Source organism: Carassius auratus, chromosome 45 (assembly GCF_003368295.1).
Source record: "Carassius auratus strain Wakin chromosome 45, ASM336829v1, whole genome shotgun sequence".
Classification (NCBI taxonomy): Eukaryota; Metazoa; Chordata; class Actinopteri; order Cypriniformes; family Cyprinidae; genus Carassius; species Carassius auratus.
The window spans coordinates 9,009,163-9,030,788 of NC_039287.1; the positions used below are offsets into that span (position 1 = coordinate 9,009,163).

The window sequence follows — 21,626 nt, forward strand, 5'->3', positions numbered from 1 at the left end:
TATCTCTTTTTCTAAACACAAAGTCACACCTGTATGATAGCCAGTGTAGGTTTGAGGCCTGGGTTGGTTTCTCTGATAGCTTCGAGCTCCTCTCTGCTCCTCTGAACAAGGCCACTGTAAATGAGATGGACACAGAGTGCATATATTTAACCAGTCAGCTCACATCACATTTCATACAAAGTAACATCACGCATGTTCATTAACTTCTGCTAAAAGAACAGAACTTCTCATTGAATGAGCACAAGACACACATCCAATACAATAAGTACAACATTATTATTATTTAAACTCATCAAGCTTACAAAGCTGATATGCATTTTAAACAACTTGGTTATCTAATCCTGACTGCTCTTTAGACAAAAATCAATGTTGACCATGCATTAAACAGTACTCAATCATTTTGTCTGTTCTTGTCGGAAGCAGACTTTGAACCTCAGAACAAAAAGGAGCAAAAGCTACAAGATTTAGGACAAAATTTTATCATTAATTTTAACAAAATAATTGCTAATATGACCAAAGATAACCCCCCCCCCCCCCCATATATTTTTACATACACAGCCAAGTAGATCTTCAAGCTCTCTAAATATTGATAGAAACGTTCTCCCTGTGCATGCTCAGATGAAGTTTAAAAGCTTTATACTGGCATCTCTGCCACACAAATACATTTTATCATAACAACTAGACTGGTGTCCTGTTTCTTACTATGACAGACACAAATAAATGTTTGCTCAGCTGATTATAATAACTTTAAGCAGGTTGGCCAACACATTCTGACTGGCAGCAGATAAAATTATCTTGTGCTCTATTGCATCACTGTAAGCATATTTTGTAAGGCTGGTTGCAAAGGCATCTTTACTGATTATTTTAACCCTCGGTAGCACATACCTAACCTTTGAATCCATTTACAGACATCAATAAGATACATAAGGGTCACTTTTAGGGTTTGATAGGGAAATGTTCCCCCTGCTTCACACAGTTCCCATCTGTTAAAGACTTTTAGGAGAGACTGTTGTAACACATTTCAGTGACTGTAACTCAGTTTTTTGCAAGCTTTAACATACCCATTAAATTAAAGAAGTGTTCCTGTAAATTCTTTATATTACTATTCAGTTTCTATAGTCTTACAATATATTTCACACTGGAGATGGTCATATAGTGCATGCCAATGAATTCACTGGTGTAGCAACACATTTGTAAAATGGTGTTATAAACTCAACCTGTATGACAATACTACCAGGTCTTTTAAAACTGATGTCATTAAGATTCCATGTTTTACATTATACACAATCAGATAACACAAGCCTAGGCTCTATGAATCATTAAAGTCAGTAATGGGAATGCCAACCAGGAGAAAGGGTTAAATGAGGACATTCAGTGTAACACTGACCTACAATGAACGACATACTTTTAATCTTCGTTGATTCAAAAAAAATATATAAATAAATAAAAAAACCTTCAAAGGTTATAAGAAAACTTGAACTCATTCAGTAACACAGTGTTGATATGCAGCCCAATTAGCATACAACGCAGTTCATATTAAACCGGGTGTATAGACGGAAGACTAATGGGAAGCAGAAGTTACATCATCTGGCGGCCAAATACCGGTAACGTTAGCACGTGGAACCAAATCAACGCCAAGACAATAGATACTTTAGCCAAGTCGCTATCTTTTCAGAACCAACCGGTTACAATCACACAAACATTCAGTGTGTTTTAGAAAATGTTTAGAGCGTGTGTTTTGTTTTGATCTTACCCAACAGCACTTTCATACAACGGTCCATCGTTTTTTCGTGGATGACTTTTAAAACTCAATACCGTTTCACTCGTACCGCTGGTCGAACTTGCTTCCCGAGCCTGTAGATAAGAAACCGTGCTATTAACAGGAATTAATCTGTTCTCCGAGTTTAAAACTTTGACACCCGCTCCTGATCGTCGTATGCCGGCGTGGCTCCGATGTGCATGGCGAAAAGCGAGCGACAGCCTCATCTTAACACGTCCACCCTGGTCTGAGGTTTCTAAGCAAAGCCTGAGCGGAGTCTTGTCTGACACTCAGGTGATCTCGTGAGTACTAGACTAGTGGACACTGTACAAGCCAAGCGCGTGACCGATAGGACGCGGAACACCCGAGGGAGGAGAAAAGGTGGTTCTCCTTTCCAGTTCAAAGGCGGTTAGCATCCAGCTTATTGGTGCATTATAAGGAGGAAAGGTTGAATGATCTTGGCGTTTCTACAATACTCATCTCCAAGTCTGAACAAGAACAAATGACTCACTTGGCATTGGGCAACATTTTTTCGTAACCTTACATGCTCTCTCTTTACGAATCTGTATGTGTATATATTTAAACCGTAAATAGCATTTAATGTGCAAAAAAACAAGAGATCCAGCTTAAGAGTTATAGGTGAGCAAACAAAGTAGACCAACTCACAGTGGTGAAAATTTCAATATCCAGAATGATTAAAGGCAACAGAACAACTTAAGTATGAACAGCATGGGAATTGGTGTCATCAGATCACATTGACTTGTCCAGATCCAGCTGCCACATTCATGTCATGAGCTTTGTGTTTACAAGCATGAGTCTTCATTAGCCAATGAATTTTTATTTATATACAATAAAACAGTAGGCATATTGAAAAATGTTACAATTTAAAATACCGGTTTTCTATTCAATATATATATATCGTTTTCTTCTGTAATGGAGAAACTGAATTTTCAGCAGTCAATACATTAAGTGTAAAATGATTTTTCAGAAATAATTTTAATATGCTAATTTGGCACTTAAAAACTATTATTATTATCTTATTATTCATGTAAAAAACTAGTTAGAACTACTTAATATTTTTGATACCTTTTTAAAACGATTCTTTGATACATAGAAAGTTCACAAGGAAAGCATTTATTTGAAATAAAAATATTTTATAACATTATGTTTACAGTAACTTTTGATTCATTTAATGCATCTTTGCTTAAAGTATTTCTTTCCTTCAAAAAAGAAGTCTTACTGACCCCAAACGTTTTAACGTTAGTGTACGTAGGTGAATCAACAGATTTACAGCACATCTCCCTGTTATAATGCATCGCCATACATAACACAGTTGTCCCCAGGACACAATCTTAAAAAATAATGTACTTTTAACAACTTGCTTTACCATAGTCAGAAAGGTTATTTGTACCTTGGCATGTGTTAGTTTAATAGTTGTAAGTATGGGACATCACATATCACATGAGGTAGGCACATGTGATCTAATTAGTGTAACAAAATTACACTCTAATTTATGACATCTGCTACGAAACTTTGAATGAATGCACACTGAATGAGATACAGCTGATACAGATGTTCACACACATTAAATATTTAGATCTATTACAACTAACCAGTCATCCAGCGCCTCACTTATTTATCTATAAAATGTAGTTATATTGACAAGATACATTCCACATAAGAATAAACACTTGAAAAGGGCAAACTACAGAAATAAAGGACATCTGAATCTCCAAAGGCACAAAATTAGAAATATTTATAAATCTGATTTATTTCAGCGTGAAGCCTATATTCAAAATTAGTGTGATATGTGTTTGTTTTTCTTCAGATGAATATGCATTTGTCTAAATAACACATAAAACATATAAAAATGTAATACAAACCAAAAAATTCAGATCACTTAATATATATTTATTTGACATTGTGATATCCGTGTCCTTCTCATCGTTTCCAGAAGAACATTTTCTTAAACGGATTGCTCCTATCATGTCTCTTGGCTCGCTCCAGCTTCACAAGGACGTCTCTGACCTCCACCTCAGTTGACTGAACATTGGTGTGAATGTAGTCTATCATTGATCTCTGCTCTTCTACTAACATGGCCACATCCAGAAACACCTCATGAAGGCTCTGAATGCGTCTCTCCAGCTGTAGCAGTTCCGTATGTCGGCTCTCGATCTGGATGAGTGCAGACCGGGCCGTTTTACCTTCTGAAACCATATTCTCACTGAAGACGTTCCAATGACCGCTCTCCAACATCTCTTCGATCTGGTCACCTGTGACCTCTCGCCCCACAATCTCCATCTGCCGCTGAATATATGCCTTGCAGGACTCTCTATGGCTCATCTCAGCCTCATTGTACTCCACCATGGCATCACGGAAACTGTTGCTTATGCTGGCGTACTGTGTTCGGGCGATTCTCGTCACAGGGGAATTGATGCCATACTTTTCCTCTAACTCTTTCCTGTGGGAATCCATCTTGCGAAGGTGCACAAGCATCTCCTGTCCACGAGTTTTGATGTCAGCTGCAATAGCATTGGAGTCATTGGTATTAGAAGCACTAGAGCAAACTGAGCCTGTAAAAATGTGTGTGTTTTGATCACTGAGACGCTTTACTTCCAGGCGAATGTACTGAATCTGACGGCGAGCCTCCAGTGCCTCATCAAAGACAGCTTCCAGGTCAGGGTTGGTGCTGGGGTCCTGAGGAGGGTCATCATAGTCTGTGTTTCCTGATGGAGATAGAGCTTGGGCAGTTTCATGCTCTGCTGCAGGGCCATTAGACAGTGATACTGCCTGGAGATGGCCAAGTCTGTCCCTCATGACTGGAATATTAGACTGAAAAGTTGAAAACATATTTGGTCTTTAAATTTATTACAAAGTGAACACATAAGAACAGCAGCTGGTAAAATATACAGTAGGCTATTTATGGGAGTCAACAACAACAAATAACTCTTGAAAACGGAATATTCGTTGTTAGACGTAACCCACGCGTCAAAACGTCTGTCTTGAGGAAAAGTACACTTGTGTAACTAAAAACCTGTCTGACAAGATAAACTTGTTTGTAGGTCCACGTTTAAAAATATAAACTTTGTTTTACTCATTACGTTTTCAATTTGACTCTGCTCAATCATTATGCAGTGTTTATATATATGTGTATATATATATATATATATATATATATATATATATATATATATATATATATATATATATATATATATATATATATATATATTATTTTAAGATAATACACATTTACATTGACAGAAATGCGTATATTTGGGATATAATCTATTATATCCCAAACAGTACAATCTATAGCCTACTTAGTACTACTTATGCAAGTATTTTAAAGACTTTTTAATGGAACCTAACCTTCGTTTAATGTTTGGCAACACAAATACTCTACTTCGAGCATTATCATCATTGTGGCCTACCTCAAATTATGTCCTTCTTTGCGCATTCCTTGAAAATCCCCTTTGCAGGTTACGAAAATCAAGCTGTCTACACAAGAAATTAAAAAGCGCATTTACCTAATTTCACCTCTTCTTCTTGTCCAGCACCGCATGTGAGTGATGACGTAAGTACACAGACCCCGCCCCAACTCAGGTGTGAAGAGGAGAAGAGATCATGATGTCCGGTAGGGGGCAGCACAGAGATGCGACACTTCAAGTCAACTCAAGTCTGCTTTAATGTCAATTCTTCCACATGTACAGTAGGCCTACATACACACAGAGAATTGAAATCGCGTTACTCTCAGACCCTTGGTGCATACAGATAACCCTAACAGTAGAACATTACATAAAGATTATAAAATATAAAGTACAACTTTACAAATATGTCATGTAAAAAGAAAGAAAAAAGTAAAGCAGCACAAGGCACATGGCAGATAAGATTTCAAACCAGTGAAGTAAACAGTGCAGATATAAGAGGCGATGAGTTCTAAGGGAGGTACGTAACACGTGCACTCAATGTTCTGTTTATATCGTAAATAAACCAAAATGTTACATTTTTGTCACCGACATTGGGTGTACATTTTAAGTCTCGTGTTGTTTAACTTTTGAATTGACTTTGCAAACATTTTTTTGCATCCCAGGGTCCCAATAGACTACCACAGTATTGCACAAATGTGTATTAAATCTTTTATATGACATGAAGATGTCATCGTAGGCTACTTGGTCCCATTTCGCAAAACAGGGATTATGTCAAGAGTTACTGAGACTCACGTCTGACATTCTATTCAGCGAACAGGTTTGGCGTCAGAGTTACGCCCTGGAACGCGCATTCCTTTCCCCCAGCCATTAAATGACTTCTGCAGTGCAGTGAGGATGGAGCTGCCGCCTTGAGATGACACATCGACACAAGTGGGCATCATTTTGGACAAAAACAAAACAAAAGGTAGTGTACTTTGTAGTGAATGACAATGAGTTTATTTCTTTCTTTTCATATTTTTTTCAGCTCATCACTTGTATTTTAAGGATTAATTGATCATTATTCCTACAATGAATATAGCCTGTTCGTTAGAATATTGCCTGTGTAAAAATGTAAAATGCTTGAAAATGTAGCCTATACAACATTGTTTTATAATGAAACAAATAGTAAAATGCTGGTTTGAGAAACTTTATTAAATCTTTAAAAGTTTCTTGATTTTTAGAAGTTAGAAGAGACTTCTAATGTTTACACATTTTCTACATTGAAAAGCTTTAGTGGCTTGAATAAAGATTGATGTATTTAAGTATCTTATTTAGAAACATTTCATTGTAAAATAATTGAAGAGAACAGCATTTGTAAAGAAACAAAAGCTGAACAATCAATTCAAACCATTCAAACTTGTTTGGTGAGTGACGCCAGTCAGAAATAGTTTCACAGATAAACTTGTTAGACTTGTGACATTTTCAGTGTTGATAAGGAAGTATTGTCTCCCCCTTTTACAGTCAGATTCAGAAGGTACACAAGGAATGCAAATTACTTTATTCTGGAAAACAAGGACTATATGGGGGATAAATATGAACGTCATCATTATGTTGGCTTGGCAACAAGCCAACATACTGTTATGCTATTTAAACTTATTTTTATTTTTATTATGTTGGCTTGGCAACAAGCCAACATACTGTTATGCTATTTAAACTTATTTTTATTTTTTTATTATTATTATTCTTCTGAGACAGAATTCTAAACGCTACTCCTCCTAGGGCTTTAAAGCCACAAGCCCCAAACTCGGCAGACACCTGCGGGATAGAGCGGTGGTGTGTGCTATATCTTTTCAGAGTGATCAGACTTAAAGTTTTTTTTTTATTAATTTTTAAATGTAAAAAAAAAATAAAAAAATTGCGCCCCTACAGTTGCAATGACATTTAGGGGCGGAGTCGGGTTTCGTTTCACTTTTAAACTGGTTAAAAATACTGCTGCTCAGCCCAGGCTGTCTACACGGAGCCGAGAACTAGCGAATTCATTCTTATTTAAGACCTTTTAAAAACGCGATTACACGCAATCCACACGTTAGAACACACCAAGAGCTAAATTCAGATGTTTCTGAACTGTTTAAAGTAATAACATTATATATTCGCGGCAGCCAACTGCTCGCGAGCTGGCGATGTATTTCTCTGAACACTTGAAGTCCACAGAGAATTTACAGCCTTTCGCATTAAAACACTGCAGCGAAACGGCACAAAACAATTAGAATAATATATTATATGGTTTTAAAGTAGTTTTGGCCACTGTCACGCTGGTCTTATGCTATTTAAACTTATTTTTATTTTTATGTTGGCTTGGCAACAAGCCAACATACTGTTATGCTATTTAAACTTCTTCTTTTTTTTCTTATTATTATTTTTCTGACAGAAATTCTGTACGCTACTCCTCCTAGGGCTTTAAAGCCACAAGCCCCAAACTTGGCAGAAACCTGCGGGATAGAGGGGTGGTGTGTGCTATATCTTTTCAGACTGATCAGACTTAAAGTTTTTTTTTAATTAATTTTTAAATGTCAAATTACATTACCCATAGACTTACATTATCTGAGAAAAATTGCGCCCCTAGTTGCAATAACCGAGATTAAAGGGAGGAGTCAGGTTTCGTTTCACTTTTAAACCGGTTAAAAATACCAAGTAAATAATACAATTTCCCTCAAACTGACAAGCTAAACCAACATATCTGATTATTACAGGGGTCAGGGCTCATTAATAATTTATTTCTGGGCAGAGAGCAGTTAGAAAGACGAGAGAAGAATCAATGCTGCTCAGCTCAGGCACTGTCTCCAGGAGCTCACAACGAGCGAATTCATTCTTATTTAAGACCTTTTAAAACGGCGACTGCACGCAATCCACACGTTAGAACACACCAAGAGCTAAATTCAGATGTTTCTGAACTGTTTAAAGTAATAACATGATATATTCGCGGCAGCCAAATGTCCGCGAGCCCGCGATGTATTTCTCTGAACACTTGAAGTCCACATGACAGCCGCGTTTCGGGGCGAGATCGGACAAATAAATAGGCTAGCTATATAAACTGACAAGCTAAACCAACATATGTTATTATTACCGGGTCAGGTCTCATTTATAAATTATGTCTCTGGCCAAAGAACAGCGAGAAAGACGAGAGAGAAATGAGCGCTTCATCCGCATTTTTAAGCGCTTCCAAAAATAATATCACAGCGAATTGCACTAATCCATCCATTAGAACACAACAATAGCAGAATTCAGGTGTTTTTGAACTGTTTATGTGTGCAAAATGAAATATAATTTGACAACGTGATACAGCTTATGAATACTTGATGTCTGGGCAGAGAGCAGTCAGACAGACGAGAGAAGAATCACGGCTGCTCAGCTCAGGCTGTCTCCACGGAGCTCACAACGAGCGAATTTATTCTTATTTAAGACCTTTTATAATTAAATTATATCGGCGATTGCACGCAATCCACACGTTAGAACACACCAAGAGCTAAATTCAGATGTTTCTGAACTGTTTAAAGTAATAACATGATATATTCGCAGCAGCGCGACTGCCCGCGAGCTCGCCATGTATTTCTCTGAACACTTGAAGAGAATTTACAGCCTGTCACATTAAAACACTGCAGCGAAACGGCACAAAACAATTAGAACAATATATTATACACATGAAAATGAGTGTTTATATGTGATTGTGAGATTTTATCTGTCAGGCTGAACTTCACATCAATTGTTATCCATCGTCACAACATGGGAAAGTCATTTATATATATTTTTTAAGAGCTTCTTAAAATAAATATTCCTGCGAATGCACACAATCCACCAATTAGAACACACTAAGAGAAAAATCCAGGGGTTTTTGAGCCGTGTATGTGTGCAAAATGCAATATTTGACATCGCGAAGGGAAAAAAAAGTCACATGACAGCCGCGTTTGGGGCGAGATCAGACAAATAAATAGGCTACACATTTCATTCACTCTGACAAGCCAAATCAACATATGTTATTATTACCGGGTCAGATATCTCATTAATAAATTATGTCTCTGACCAAAGAACAGAGAGAAAGACGAGAGAGAAATGAGCACTTCATCAGCATTTTTTAAGAGATTCCAAAAATAATATCACAGCACTAGTCCACCCATTAGAACACAACAAGAGCAGAATTCAGGTGTTTTTGAGATGTTTATGTGTGCAAAATGACATATAATTTGACAGCGCGATACAGCTTATGAATACTGGAAGGAAAAAAGTCACGACAGCCTTTTAACTCTGGAGTCGATTAACGCATATACGCGTTTTGAGTCATTTTCTGCTGATAACCCTGTCAATTACTTAAATTACATTTTCAGTTTTAAACGTACAGATAAGAGCAATACATCAATCGAATCTGTAAAGGGTCTACTTTTTTTTGGATACAAACACAATAACAACAAAACTTTGTGCACTTATAAAATAAAGATAACAAACAAGGTGTGCTGTCTTCAACCTTGTCTGCGCTGATCTTCATTTACAAACACGTCATTAAAATGAACTGTAACTCCATGAATACTCAACGAAGAGACATGAGAGATATATCTATAGAAAGTTTGACATGTCTACTTTTAAACTAAACAAGTGCTGCCGAACAAATATTCTGTGATAAAGTACGCGATGTCCTTTTTTCACGTCTCCCTTCTAATGTGTATGGAAGGCCAAGAGGGTCAAATACACGTTAAATACGCGTTGTTTACTCATGAAAAATCAGCTATATTTCACGTTTTAAATACACGTTAAATACACGTGAAATACACGTGAAGTATGCCTTAAAAATCAGTTTGAACAGGTCAGTGTCATTGGCTGCTGAGGACTTGGGTCAAACCACTTCTGTGTGCTTAGAGGGGTGTACCATTCATAGACAGGCAACCACCATTTAACATGCTATAGATCAGCTTATTCAGCCTTATTATTTAGTCTTTTTTCTTTTCTGTTTTGTATAGCCTATAGAAATAATATATTTAAGTTTCAGTTTTATGAAATATTTATTTTTTAATAAATATTAATTAAAATTTTGTGGTGATAGCATAACGTTTATAAAAGTTACAGTATTTTGTAATGAAACAGGACTTTTTGTTTAGCTCTTGACTCACCGAAGTATACTATATATACTGTCCCTTCTTTAATTTTTCAGTAGTGTGATAACTTAAAATATGTTGTCAGTACTATTAAAATAACATTAAATTGAATGGTATTTAGGAGATTATGGTTTTTGCATGACTTATTTCGCATTCAGCTAGACAACCCTGTCGTAGCTGTTATCATAGCCTAGGCTTTTTATTAAAAAAGAAAACAGCAAGGGACCATGGAAAAAGACTGTTGCAGGTGTATTTTTTATGGTATTATTATTTTTTATTTTTTTTGCAGCGGGGCAACTCAAGAATGTTGGGCACACAAGTACTGTGGCTCTTTTGCCCCATGGCCAAGATGGCCAAGCCAACATCAAAGTTAGTTCACTAACTTTTAATTCTAGTTTTTATTATTATTATTCTTCTGAGACAGAATTCTAAACGCTACTCCTCCTAGGGCTTTAAAGCCACAAGCCCCAAACTCGGCAGACACCTGCGGGATAGAGCGGTGGTGTGTGCTATATCTTTTCAGAGTGATCAGACTTAAAGTTTTTTTTTATTAATTTTTAAATGTAAAAAAAAAATAAAAAAATTGCGCCCCTACAGTTGCAATGACATTTAGGGGCGGAGTCGGGTTTCGTTTCACTTTTAAACTGGTTAAAAATACTGCTGCTCAGCCCAGGCTGTCTACACGGAGCCGAGAACTAGCGAATTCATTCTTATTTAAGACCTTTTAAAAACGCGATTACACGCAATCCACACGTTAGAACACACCAAGAGCTAAATTCAGATGTTTCTGAACTGTTTAAAGTAATAACATTATATATTCGCGGCAGCCAACTGCTCGCGAGCTGGCGATGTATTTCTCTGAACACTTGAAGTCCACAGAGAATTTACAGCCTTTCGCATTAAAACACTGCAGCGAAACGGCACAAAACAATTAGAATAATATATTATATGGTTTTAAAGTAGTTTTGGCCACTGTCACGCTGGTCTTAGCTGGTTTCTAACTGAATCATCATGCTGAACGTCACAGATGAGCTAGCGATGTATTTGTCTGAACACTTGAAGTACACATTTACAGCCTTTCAGTTTTTATTTAAGACCTTTTAAAACGGCGATTGCACGCAATTCACACGTTAGAACACACCAAGAGCTAAAATCAGATGTTTCTGAACTGTTTAAAGTAATAACATGATATATTCGCGGCAGCGCAACTGCCCGCGAGCTCGCCATGTATTTCTCTGAACACTTGAAGAGAATCACTGCTGCTGTCTCGGAGCTCACAACGAGCGAATTCTTTCTTATTTAAGACCTTTTAAAACGGCGATTGCACGCAATCCACACGTTAGAACACACCAAGAGCTAAAATCAGATGTTTCTGAACTGTTTAAAGTAATAACATGATATATTCGCGGCATCGCGACTGCCCGCGAGCTCGCCATGTATTTCTCTGGACACTTGAAGTACACATTTACAGCCTTTCACATTAAAACACTGCAGCGAAACGGCACAAAACAATTAGAAGAATATATTACACATATGAAAATGAGTGTTTATATGTGCTTGTGAGATTTCTCTGTCAGGCTTAACGTCGCAGCAATTGCTCAGCGTTGCATAACATGGTAAAGCAGGGAGCTACACTGAGACCAAAAGGGTCGCATGCATCACTGATTATTTTTGTACCTACTTATGTGTTATGCTATGATTTAATATGACCATTTATTAAAACAGAAATGTGTATTTTAAGAATACGTTTTATAACGTGCTCCGAGCATTCAACACATCAAGTTGGCTTCAGCCCCGCGCTGCGGAAAATTGAACTGAGCAGCTGATGGCGCGTGTGCACGAGAGAGAGCCGCGCGTATCGCGGACAGGGACAGCAACACTGAACAGAGCTGTCGTTCAGGACGTTCACTTCCTCCTGGACCTGAACGAACAAATTCAAATCGCAGTTTAAATAAACAGAAAAAAGAGCGAAAAGCTAAAGAGCTCAATTCAGCAGCGCGGTGTTGTTCAGGGAGCAAGCAGAGACGCGTCTCAAAGTCTTCTTGCTTTTGTACCGACAACAAATACATACAAAATATGTCGAAATACCCGTGTTGGAAAGTGTGTTCGAATAAGTATGTGGTTATGTCTTAAGTGAAAGTAAAGATTTGCAAAAAAAAAATCGGATGTGTATCCTCATAATGGATGCGTTTGTCTCTTAAAGGGACCGCGCCTAATTTACTAGCTCTGCTGTCAGAGTCTTTAATGTATGAAAATGAAAGTAAATCACTCACTGCTCTTGACTGAATTATTTTGTAGTACAAGAATTTATCCAAAGTCAATCCAAAAATAAGATAGAATTGTTTTACTAGTGGGTGCAGGCCACTAGTTAATTTATGTAAGTGAGTATGGCAAAATAGTGATCTGTGAAATATTATACCCACTAATTCTTCATACAGTAGGCTGGTTAAAATTGATTTAAAAAAATAATAATTAAGGACCTGCCCATGTTTTGCTTAAGTGTTTCTTTCTTTAATTGTTAATGCAACCTTTTCACACCACAGACTGAACCAAATTAAGCATTTCTTGCTTGGTAACTGTTCAACAAAGTATTGATAGTTGTGTAAATATTGTCATACTGACAGTCTGAAGTTTTGGTTGATTCCATTACATATCTTTTTATCAAAGTTATCCGAAATTATCAAGATGAATTTGTTCTGAGTTATTGTCATATATTATTACCAGTTTCTAAACTACAGCAAATAAACTGTGATTATGTGAGAAATGTTGAAGGTGTCTGAATACATTTTGGTTTGATTGTGTATTTTATCTTACAGTGAAGACTATGCAGTGCTATTTTACATTAACAAAAACAAACTTAAAAAAGTAAACATTATGTAAATAGCACAAATAAATAAATAGAATGAACATACAGTACAAATTAAACAATTTTAAACAGTGTGTAACTGCATCATCTATACAAACCATTGTGCTTGGACCCCTTATGATCTCCTTGATTTAAAATGCATTGTTTCAGTAATCTTGTGTGTCGTTGCCCACAACGCAACGGTGGCAGGACTGTGAAATACATACACGAGAAAAATAGGCATGACTTATTTCACATCCAGCTAGACAACCCTGTCATAGCTGTTATCATAGCCCAGGCTTTTTATTAAAAAAAGAAAACAGCAAGGGAGCATGGAAAAAGACTGTTTCAGGTGTATTTTTTTATGGCATTATTATGTGTATTAATTTTGCAGCGGGGCAACTCAATGTTGGGCACACAAGTACTTTGGCTCTTTTGCTCCATGGCCAAGATGGCCAAGCCAACATCAAAGTTAGTTCACTAACTTTTAATTCTAGTTATTATTATTCTTCTGAGAAAAAAATTCTGAACGCTACTCCTCCTAGGGCTTTAAAGCCACAAGCCCCAAACTCGGCAGACACCTGCGGGATAGAGGGGTGGTGTGTGCTATATCTTTTCAGAGTGATCAGACTTAAAGTTTTTTTTTTATTAATTTTTAAATGTAAAAAAAAAATAAAAAAATTGCGCCCCTACAGTTGCAATGACATTTAGGGGCGGAGTCGGGTTTCGTTTCACTTTTAAACTGGTTAAAAATACTGCTGCTCAGCCCAGGCTGTCTACACGGAGGCGAGAACTAGCGAATTCATTCTTATTTAAGACCTTTTAAAAACGCGATTACACGCAATCCACACGTTAGAACACACCAAGAGCTAAATTCAGATGTTTCTGAACAGTTTAAAGTAATAACATTATATATTCGCGGCAGCCAACTGCTCGCGAGCTGGCGATGTATTTCTCTGAACACTTGAAGTCCACAGAGAATTTACAGCCTTTCGCATTAAAACACTGCAGCGAAACGGCACAAAACAATTAGAATAATATATTATATGGTTTTAAAGTAGTTTTGGCCACTGTCACGCTGGTCTTAGCTGGTTTCTAACTAAATCATCATGCTGAACGTCACAGATGAGCTCGCGATGTATTTATCTGAACACTTGAAGTACACATTTACAGGCTTTCACATTAAAACACTGCAGCGAAACGGCACAAAACAATTAGAAGAATATATTACACATATGAAAATGAGTGTTTATATGTGCTTGTGAGATTTCTCTGTCAGGCTTAACGTCGCAGCAATTGCTCAGCGTTGCATAACATGGTAAAGCAGGGAGCTACACTGAGACCAAAAGGGTCGCATGCATCACTGATTATTTTTGTACCTACTTATGTGTTATGCTATGATTTAATATGACCATTTATTAAAACAGAAATGTGTATTTTAAGAATAAGTTTTATAACGTGCTCCGAGCATTCAACACATCAAGTTCCCAGCCGGCATTTCAACGTTGATTCAACGTTGAAACAACGTCAGGTACCATGGTTGAATCAACGTTGAAAAACCTTTCGATTTTGCAAATTGGATCAACGTTGAAATCACGACGTTGATTCACCGTTGAAATCGTGACCTTGATGTACGGTTGAAATCACGACGCTGATTCACCGTTGAAATCCCGACGTTGAATCAACGTTGAATAACCTTTCGATTTTGCAAATTGGATCAACGTTGAAATCACGACGTGGATTCACCGTTGAAATCGCGACGCTGTTTCACCGTCTTACCTGCATTATGGGTGAATTAGGGTCGTGCTGCAGACCTGGGATGAAAGCTGAATGAGGTGTTGATTTTGAAAAGTTAATCCGCGTTGATAACACGACGTTGTTTCCCCGTCGTACCTTGCACCGTGTGTAAATACACCTAGATCCTAGTTGGCATTTAGATCAACATGGTACATGCAAGGCTAAAAATCTAATGACTGGCAGCAATGGCTTTACAAACAACTTCAATAAACTACCACATGCTCAAAATTGTCAAACAGCAGTTTAATTTTGGAAACATACTGTATAAAACAGATGAAAATAATCCCACACTTTATTATGTAGAGTATGCATGGAGGTAATGCTAAAAACAGGTAGAAGAACAATCCAAATACAATAATATTTAAAGGTTTTTGTAAAATAATTTGGCACATAAATGCATATTTTTTTGCAGCACTTACAAGACAAACCCTTGTACCTTTATGACTGAAACCAGTGGATCTTTTATTTTGGTGGAAACCTACAGTTTCTGTCAAAAACATGTTTTAGTAATGTGTCTCATTACAAGAGTTGTGTACATTTGTGCAGTGAAAATGTGTTGCACAGTACGAGCAGGGAACCTTCAACCAGTTGATTTCTAATGGGAACCCCCCCGGACTGTGTCTTCTTTACCGTGGGGAATGCAGAATGAGATTTCTACCGCAGGGCACTCTAAAATGTTAGAACCAGCAGCCTTAGTGTATACAGTGTGGTTGTGCTTCGGGTGATCCTTGAAAGTGTCCCAGCGCTAGGTCCATTCTGACGCCGTCCCCTCCACTCTCTCCCACTTGTGCACTTTCTGTACCGTCCTGTATAAACATTTACATTTAATCATTTAACAGACGATTTTATCCAAAGCGACTTACAAATGAGAATAACAGAAGCAGTCAGGTGTAGAAGCGAACAACAACAGGATACAAGTGCTATGACAAGTCTCAGTTAGTCTAGTACAGAACACATAGCCAGGTTTTTTTTTTTTATATATATATATATATATGAAAGACAAGAAAAGAAGGAAAAGTGCTAGCATTAGTTGGTTAAGTTCTGGTGAAAAAGATGAGTCTTAAGATGTTTCTTGAAAATGAGTAAAGACTCAGCAGTTGGGATTGAGATTGGGAGGTGATTCCACCAGCTGGGCACAGTCCAGGAAAAGGTCCGTGAGAGTGATTGTGAACTTCTTTGGGATGGCACCACAAGGCGTCGTTCACTTGCAGAGGGCAAACTTCTGGAGGGAACATAAGATTTAACCAGTGAGTTTAGGTATGTTCACAATGTTTGACAATAACTTTGATATTGTGAAATATATTTAACTGAAAACTGAATGCAAAATAAATCACACAATATTTTCACTTTACAGTTCAGTAACAGTGATGTTGGAAACAAAGTGGACAACACTATTCATTAAACACTTATTTAATGTATTCAGATGAAAATGTACAATATTAACAAATTATTCACAAGCAGTGTTTTCAGAGCCCCCAGTTACACTGTTTTAATCAGAACACTAACATTACAGTGTAGTAAAACAAGTCAAATCAAATTCAGTACATTTTTATTAAACTAAGCACAATCAAAACCTATCACAAAAGGTCAAAGCATCTCTAGCAGAAGTGACGGTGCAATGTAGCAGAAGAACAATTTCTTACCAATGTTTCAAGAACAAGCTGGATCCTCGATGACTCTACAAGGGGAAAGAAGAAATGGTTTACTGAAAAGTTCTTAAAAAGCAGGATTTCATTTTATACCATTTCTTTAACCCAATGGTTCTCAAACTTTTATATCAAGTACCACTTCAGAAAATATTTGTTATTAAATATTAAGTTGCACCATAATGACCAACATTACATTTCAGCAGCGTAGTTGGCCAAACTATTCAGCTACAGGTCTACAGTTAAAAAATGAGGCAGTTTTATTCTAATAAGAATATTAATTGTTGTCAGACATTTTACCATGGTAAATACAGTTTGAACATTAACACTACAACTGTGCTTACATACACAGGTAAATGAAAAAAAAAAGTTTAAATTAAAATGTAATTTTAAATGTAATTATGTAACAAAAGTTACAAAACTGTACTGTACTTTCACTCTAACATACTTAAATGTGCAAAAAAAAAACTTACTCAAAGATTAAGTTAAAATATATTAACATTAATTAGTTTAATTTAGTGATTCACCTGCATAACAACTAGAGGGGGCCTGACACTTTGAGAACCATGGCTTTAAACAATCCTTTCTTTTTTTTTTTTTTTTCATTTTCATTAATTCATCAAAATTATATTATTTAAATACCGACATTTGCACTTATATGTTGCAGAAAACACTTTGAAACTATTATATACAAACATATATAACACACCTAATGCATGGGATTCATATCAGGAAAATATGGGAAAATCTCTAAAAGACAGACATTAACACATAACCTACCAGCAACACATTGGGTGAGCATCTAACTTGATCATCTGTGATAAAGCAATGCAAAAATAGACACACGGGTATTTATTTATCTGCAGGTTACATGTCCTTTAAACTACCCATTTGTAAACTCTGGTAATACTTTACTATTTTCAAAAGATAATAAAGATAAAGTTAGCGATTTTCTTACCTCATTTTGCCAGGATGTTTTCAGGACCTCGCAGAACACCTGACCCTTTTTGTGTTCACAGTTTTTGTTCTCCATTGACATGTCACGACTCAAATTCGCTCAAAATAAATAAAAAATGTACAGGCAAATATGAAATAATTCAGGACCGACCGAGCAGTAAGTTATAACGAGCAGCAGCTCACAGTTAGCCGCCTCACTCACAGAAAGACGACAATAACGGTCATATTTTTAAATGTAGAAAAGCGCGAACCGATTCAGTGTCCAGTTTCCTGAATGACAGCCAGATTAACCAATCATGATAGAAGTAATAAAATAAAACTACCAATGGGAGTTGTTTTCAGTGTGATAAAGCAGCGAAATGTATAGTTTTATTGTTGTTAATGATGATAATATTTAACATATACCTTTAGATTTTAGAATAGGTATCATGACTAAAATATTTTTAAATGCTATTAAAATAATAATTAATTTAAATAATTTAATATAAATAATTTAAAAGCTTGTTAACCTTTTTCTACCATTTAGCATTAAACATTTTTAACATTGTTTCATTAAAACAACTGACCTTATTTCAACCATATTTCAATGTTGAAAGTTGGTCATGTGCTGGAAGTTTTTCAACAGTTCATCTTTAGACGTTGAATCAACGTTGTTTCAACGTTGAAACCACAACTGACCTTATTTCAACCATATTTCAACATTGAAAGTTGGTCATGTGCTGGATGTTTTTCAACCATTCAGCTTTAAACGTTGAATCAACGTTGTTTCAACGTTGAAACCACAACTGACCTTATTTCAACCATATTTCAACGTTGAAGGTCGGTCATGTGCCGGCTGGGTTGGCTTCAGCCCCGCGCTGCGGGAAACTCAACTGAGCAGCTGATGGCGCGTGTGCACGAGAGAGAGCCGCGCGTATCGCGGACAGGGACAGCAACACTGAACAGAGCTGTCGTTCAGGACGTTCACTTCCTCCTGGACCTGAACGAACAAATTCAAATCGCAGTTTAAATAAACAGAAAAAAGAGCGAAAAGCAAAAGAGCTCAATTCAGCAGCGCGGTGTTGTTCAGGGAGCAAGCAGAGACGCGTCTCAAAGTCTTCTTGCTTTTGTACCGACAACAAATACATACAAAATATGTCGAAATACCCGTGTTGGAAAGTGTGTTCGAATAAGTATGTGGTTATGTCTTAAGTGAAAGTAAAGATTTGCAAAAAACAAATCGGATGTGTATCATTATAATGGATGCGTTTGTCTCTTAAAGGGACCGCGCCTAATTTACTAGCTCTGCTGTCAGAGTCTTTAATGTATGAAAATGAAAGTAAATCACTTACTGCTCTTGACTGAATTACCTTGTAGTACAAGAATTTATCCAAAGTCAATCCAAAAATAAGATAGAATTGTTTTACTAGTGGGTGCAGGCCACTAGTTCATTTATGTAAGTGAGTATGGCAAAATAGTGATCTGTGAAATATTATACCCACTAATTCTTCATACAGTAGGCTACCAGTGAAATTGATTTAAAAAAATAATAATTAAGGACCTGCCCATGTTTTGCTTAAGTGTTTCTTTCTTTAATTGTTAATGCAACCTTTTCACACCACAGACTGAACCAAATTAAGCATTTCTTGCTTGGTAACTGTTCAACAAAGTATTGATAGTTGTGTAAATATTGTCATACTGACAGTCTGAAGTTTTGGTTGATCCCATTACATATCTTTTTATCAAAGTTATCCGAAATTATCAAGATGAATTTGTTCTGAGTTATTGTCATATATTATTACCAGTTTCTAAACTACAGCAAATAAACTGTGATTATGTGAGAAATGTTGAAGGTGTCTGAATACATTTTGGTTTGATTGTGTATTTTATCTTACAGTGAAGACTATGCAGTGCTATTTTACATTAACAAAAACAAACTTAAAAAAAGTAAACATTATGTAAATAGCACAAATAAATAAATAGAATGAACATACAGTACAAATTAAACAATTTTAAACAGTGTGTAACTGCATCATCTATACAAACCATTGTGCTTGGACCCCTTATGATCTCCTTGATTTAAAATGCATTGTTTCAGTAATCTTGTGTGTCGTTGCCCACAACGCAACGGTGGCAGGACTGTGAAATACATACACGAGAAAAATAGGCATGACTTATTTCACATCCAGCTAGACAACCCTGTCATAGCTGTTATCATAGCCCAGGCTTTTTATTAAAAAAAGAAAACAGCAAGGGAGCATGGAAAAAGACTGTTGCAGGTGTATTTTTTTATGGCATTATTATGTGTATTAATTTTGCAGCGGGGCAACTCAATGTTGGGCACACAAGTACTTTGGCTCTTTTGCTCCATGGCCAAGATGGCCAAGCCAACATCAAAGTTAGTTCACTAACTTTTAATTCTAGTTTGCTATTTTGTTTTAGATTGTTTAGCCTAGATCACATATTACCCATCACTAAGTGTCATTTTCCATTCATTTTCCCCTCTAGCAATCATGAGGGACAGACTGAATCATCTTCAGTCCATTTCAGAGTCTAACAGCCATCTAGAGGAGCTGGAATCCGACTCTTTCAGCAATGTTGATCTGGAGGAGGAATTCAGACAGCAGGCCGTCATTTTTGACAACAGTGATGAGATGGAGTCTGTGCTCGATGAGGCTCAGGACACTAGGCGTGAGATTCAGCTCATTCGCCTCGAGGTGAAGCGTCTCAAGGATCAAAATACACGTTTACTTAGTCAACCAACTCGTACAACTCAGGTAAAGCAGGATGCTAATGTCATCGTAGGTGACATCAAGACACGTGGACAGGATGTTCTGGCACGTCTACAAAAAATGGACGCCCACACCAAAGAGCTCGAAGAGGAGCATGGCATCAACTCAGCTGTGGCGAGAATCGCCCGAACACAGTACACCACCCTAAGCAACAACTTCCGAGACGTAATGACAGAGTACAATGATGCTGAGATGGATCACAAAGATTCGTGCAAGCGTCATATTCAAAGGCAAATGGAGATCGTGGGCCGAGAGGTGACAGGTGACCAGATTGACGAGATGCTGGAGAATGGTCAGTGGAACATCTTCAATGATAACGTCATGTCAGAAGGGAAAACGGCTCGTTCTGCACTCAACCAGATTGAGAGCCGACATCGCGACCTGCTGGATTTAGAAAGCCGACTCAAGAGCCTTCATGAAGTTTTCCTGGATGTGGCTATGCTTGTAGAGGAACAGGGACCCATGACAGACTACATCTTAAACAATGTTCAAAAAACCGATGCCAAGCTTGGTGAAGTCCTTATCAAACTGGGACAGGCCAAGAGACATGACAATAACAACCCATTCAAGAAAATGTTCTGTGGATGCTTTCCATGTGCTAAACACTGACTGATTGTGAACAGTGAGGACTTGCACATTGGAGGGCTGCATTATCTACTGATTTTTTTTCAGTTTATCATTTAAAAAATAGGTTGCCATGTAGGGAAAAAGGACCATAGTTTTTCAAAACTAAGCTCTCTCAGCAATCATTAAATACTGAGAGCAAATTAAACAACTGAAACAAATCAAAGAAACAGTCTTCACAACTTCAAAACATATAGTCCTTCCTATTTGCCTTCATGAAAATGCCTTTTCATTTGCAGCTTGATACCTGTAAACATGTACTGGAAATGACATTGAAACCCATTGTTTGAAGTCACAGTTAACATGAAAACAAATAAGCTTTTAATTTGATGTTATGATATAAATTGTGTAGTATTGCAAGATATGCATAGGCTATAATTTATAAACAATTTACATTATTATATCTTTCACCATTTTAATGTGGATGATATGCACTTTCTAGACCCTTTTACATTAAATAATCCGGAATATGAAGCATTTGCCATGTTTTGCCATATTTTCATTGCAAATTGATCACTGTTTTTTCAATCAATTCGTTTTTCTGAAGCAATGTTTATTAAATAAAAAAACCCAGCTAATTAAAAGATCTTATATAATTCTTACTTTGTCTTTTTTATTAAATTAATTGCATGTGGCAAAATGTTTGGGTCTTAAGAATTTCAAACAGAATTAGTAT

At 36.8% G+C, this 21,626-nt stretch overlaps 3 protein-coding genes across 4 annotated transcripts in view; 1 reads left to right on the forward strand and 2 right to left on the reverse strand.

Moving 5' to 3' along the window:
* The window catches only part of mthfd1l (methylenetetrahydrofolate dehydrogenase (NADP+ dependent) 1 like), a 30,002-nt gene extending 27,886 nt beyond the window's left edge, over window positions 1–2,116 (reverse strand). Inside the window, exons 1-2 of the mRNA XM_026233355.1 lie at window positions 1,754–2,116; window positions 30–114 (exon numbers count right to left, since the gene is read on the reverse strand). Of these exons, the coding sequence (XP_026089140.1) occupies window positions 30–114; window positions 1,754–1,986 (318 nt within the window). The 5' untranslated portion in view covers window positions 1,987–2,116. The remainder of the gene's footprint in view (window positions 1–29; window positions 115–1,753) is intronic.
* A 733-nt stretch (window positions 2,117–2,849) lies between these two features.
* Window positions 2,850–5,469, reverse strand: LOC113063190 (syntaxin-11-like). 2 transcript variants are annotated; one of them, XM_026233417.1, is made up of 2 exons: window positions 5,290–5,469; window positions 2,850–4,591 (listed from the first exon to the last, which is right to left on the reverse strand). In XM_026233417.1, exon 2 carries the CDS (start codon window positions 4,574–4,576, stop codon window positions 3,701–3,703), a length of 876 nt encoding a protein of 291 aa, XP_026089202.1. In that variant the 5' UTR covers window positions 4,577–4,591; window positions 5,290–5,469; the 3' UTR covers window positions 2,850–3,700. The 2 variants fall into 2 exon arrangements, with proteins under 2 accessions (XP_026089202.1, XP_026089201.1); XM_026233416.1 differs by having other exon boundaries at window positions 2,853–4,591; window positions 5,194–5,466.
* Window positions 5,470–6,046: 577 nt separating this feature from the next.
* On the forward strand, window positions 6,047–21,541 carry LOC113063189 (syntaxin-11-like). The gene is made up of 2 exons (XM_026233415.1): window positions 6,047–6,154; window positions 20,043–21,541. Exon 2 carries the CDS (start codon window positions 20,048–20,050, stop codon window positions 20,933–20,935), a length of 888 nt encoding a protein of 295 aa, XP_026089200.1. The 5' UTR covers window positions 6,047–6,154; window positions 20,043–20,047; the 3' UTR covers window positions 20,936–21,541.
* Window positions 21,542–21,626: the final 85 nt, after the last annotated feature.

What these genes read in the sequence shown, in the direction of transcription:
- LOC113063190 (XM_026233417.1), bottom strand. Translation starts at nt 4,576, where the DNA reads ATGAGGGACAGACTTGGCCATCTCCAGGCAGTATCACTGTCTAATGGC.
- LOC113063189 (XM_026233415.1), top strand. Translation starts at nt 20,048, where the DNA reads ATGAGGGACAGACTGAATCATCTTCAGTCCATTTCAGAGTCTAACAGC.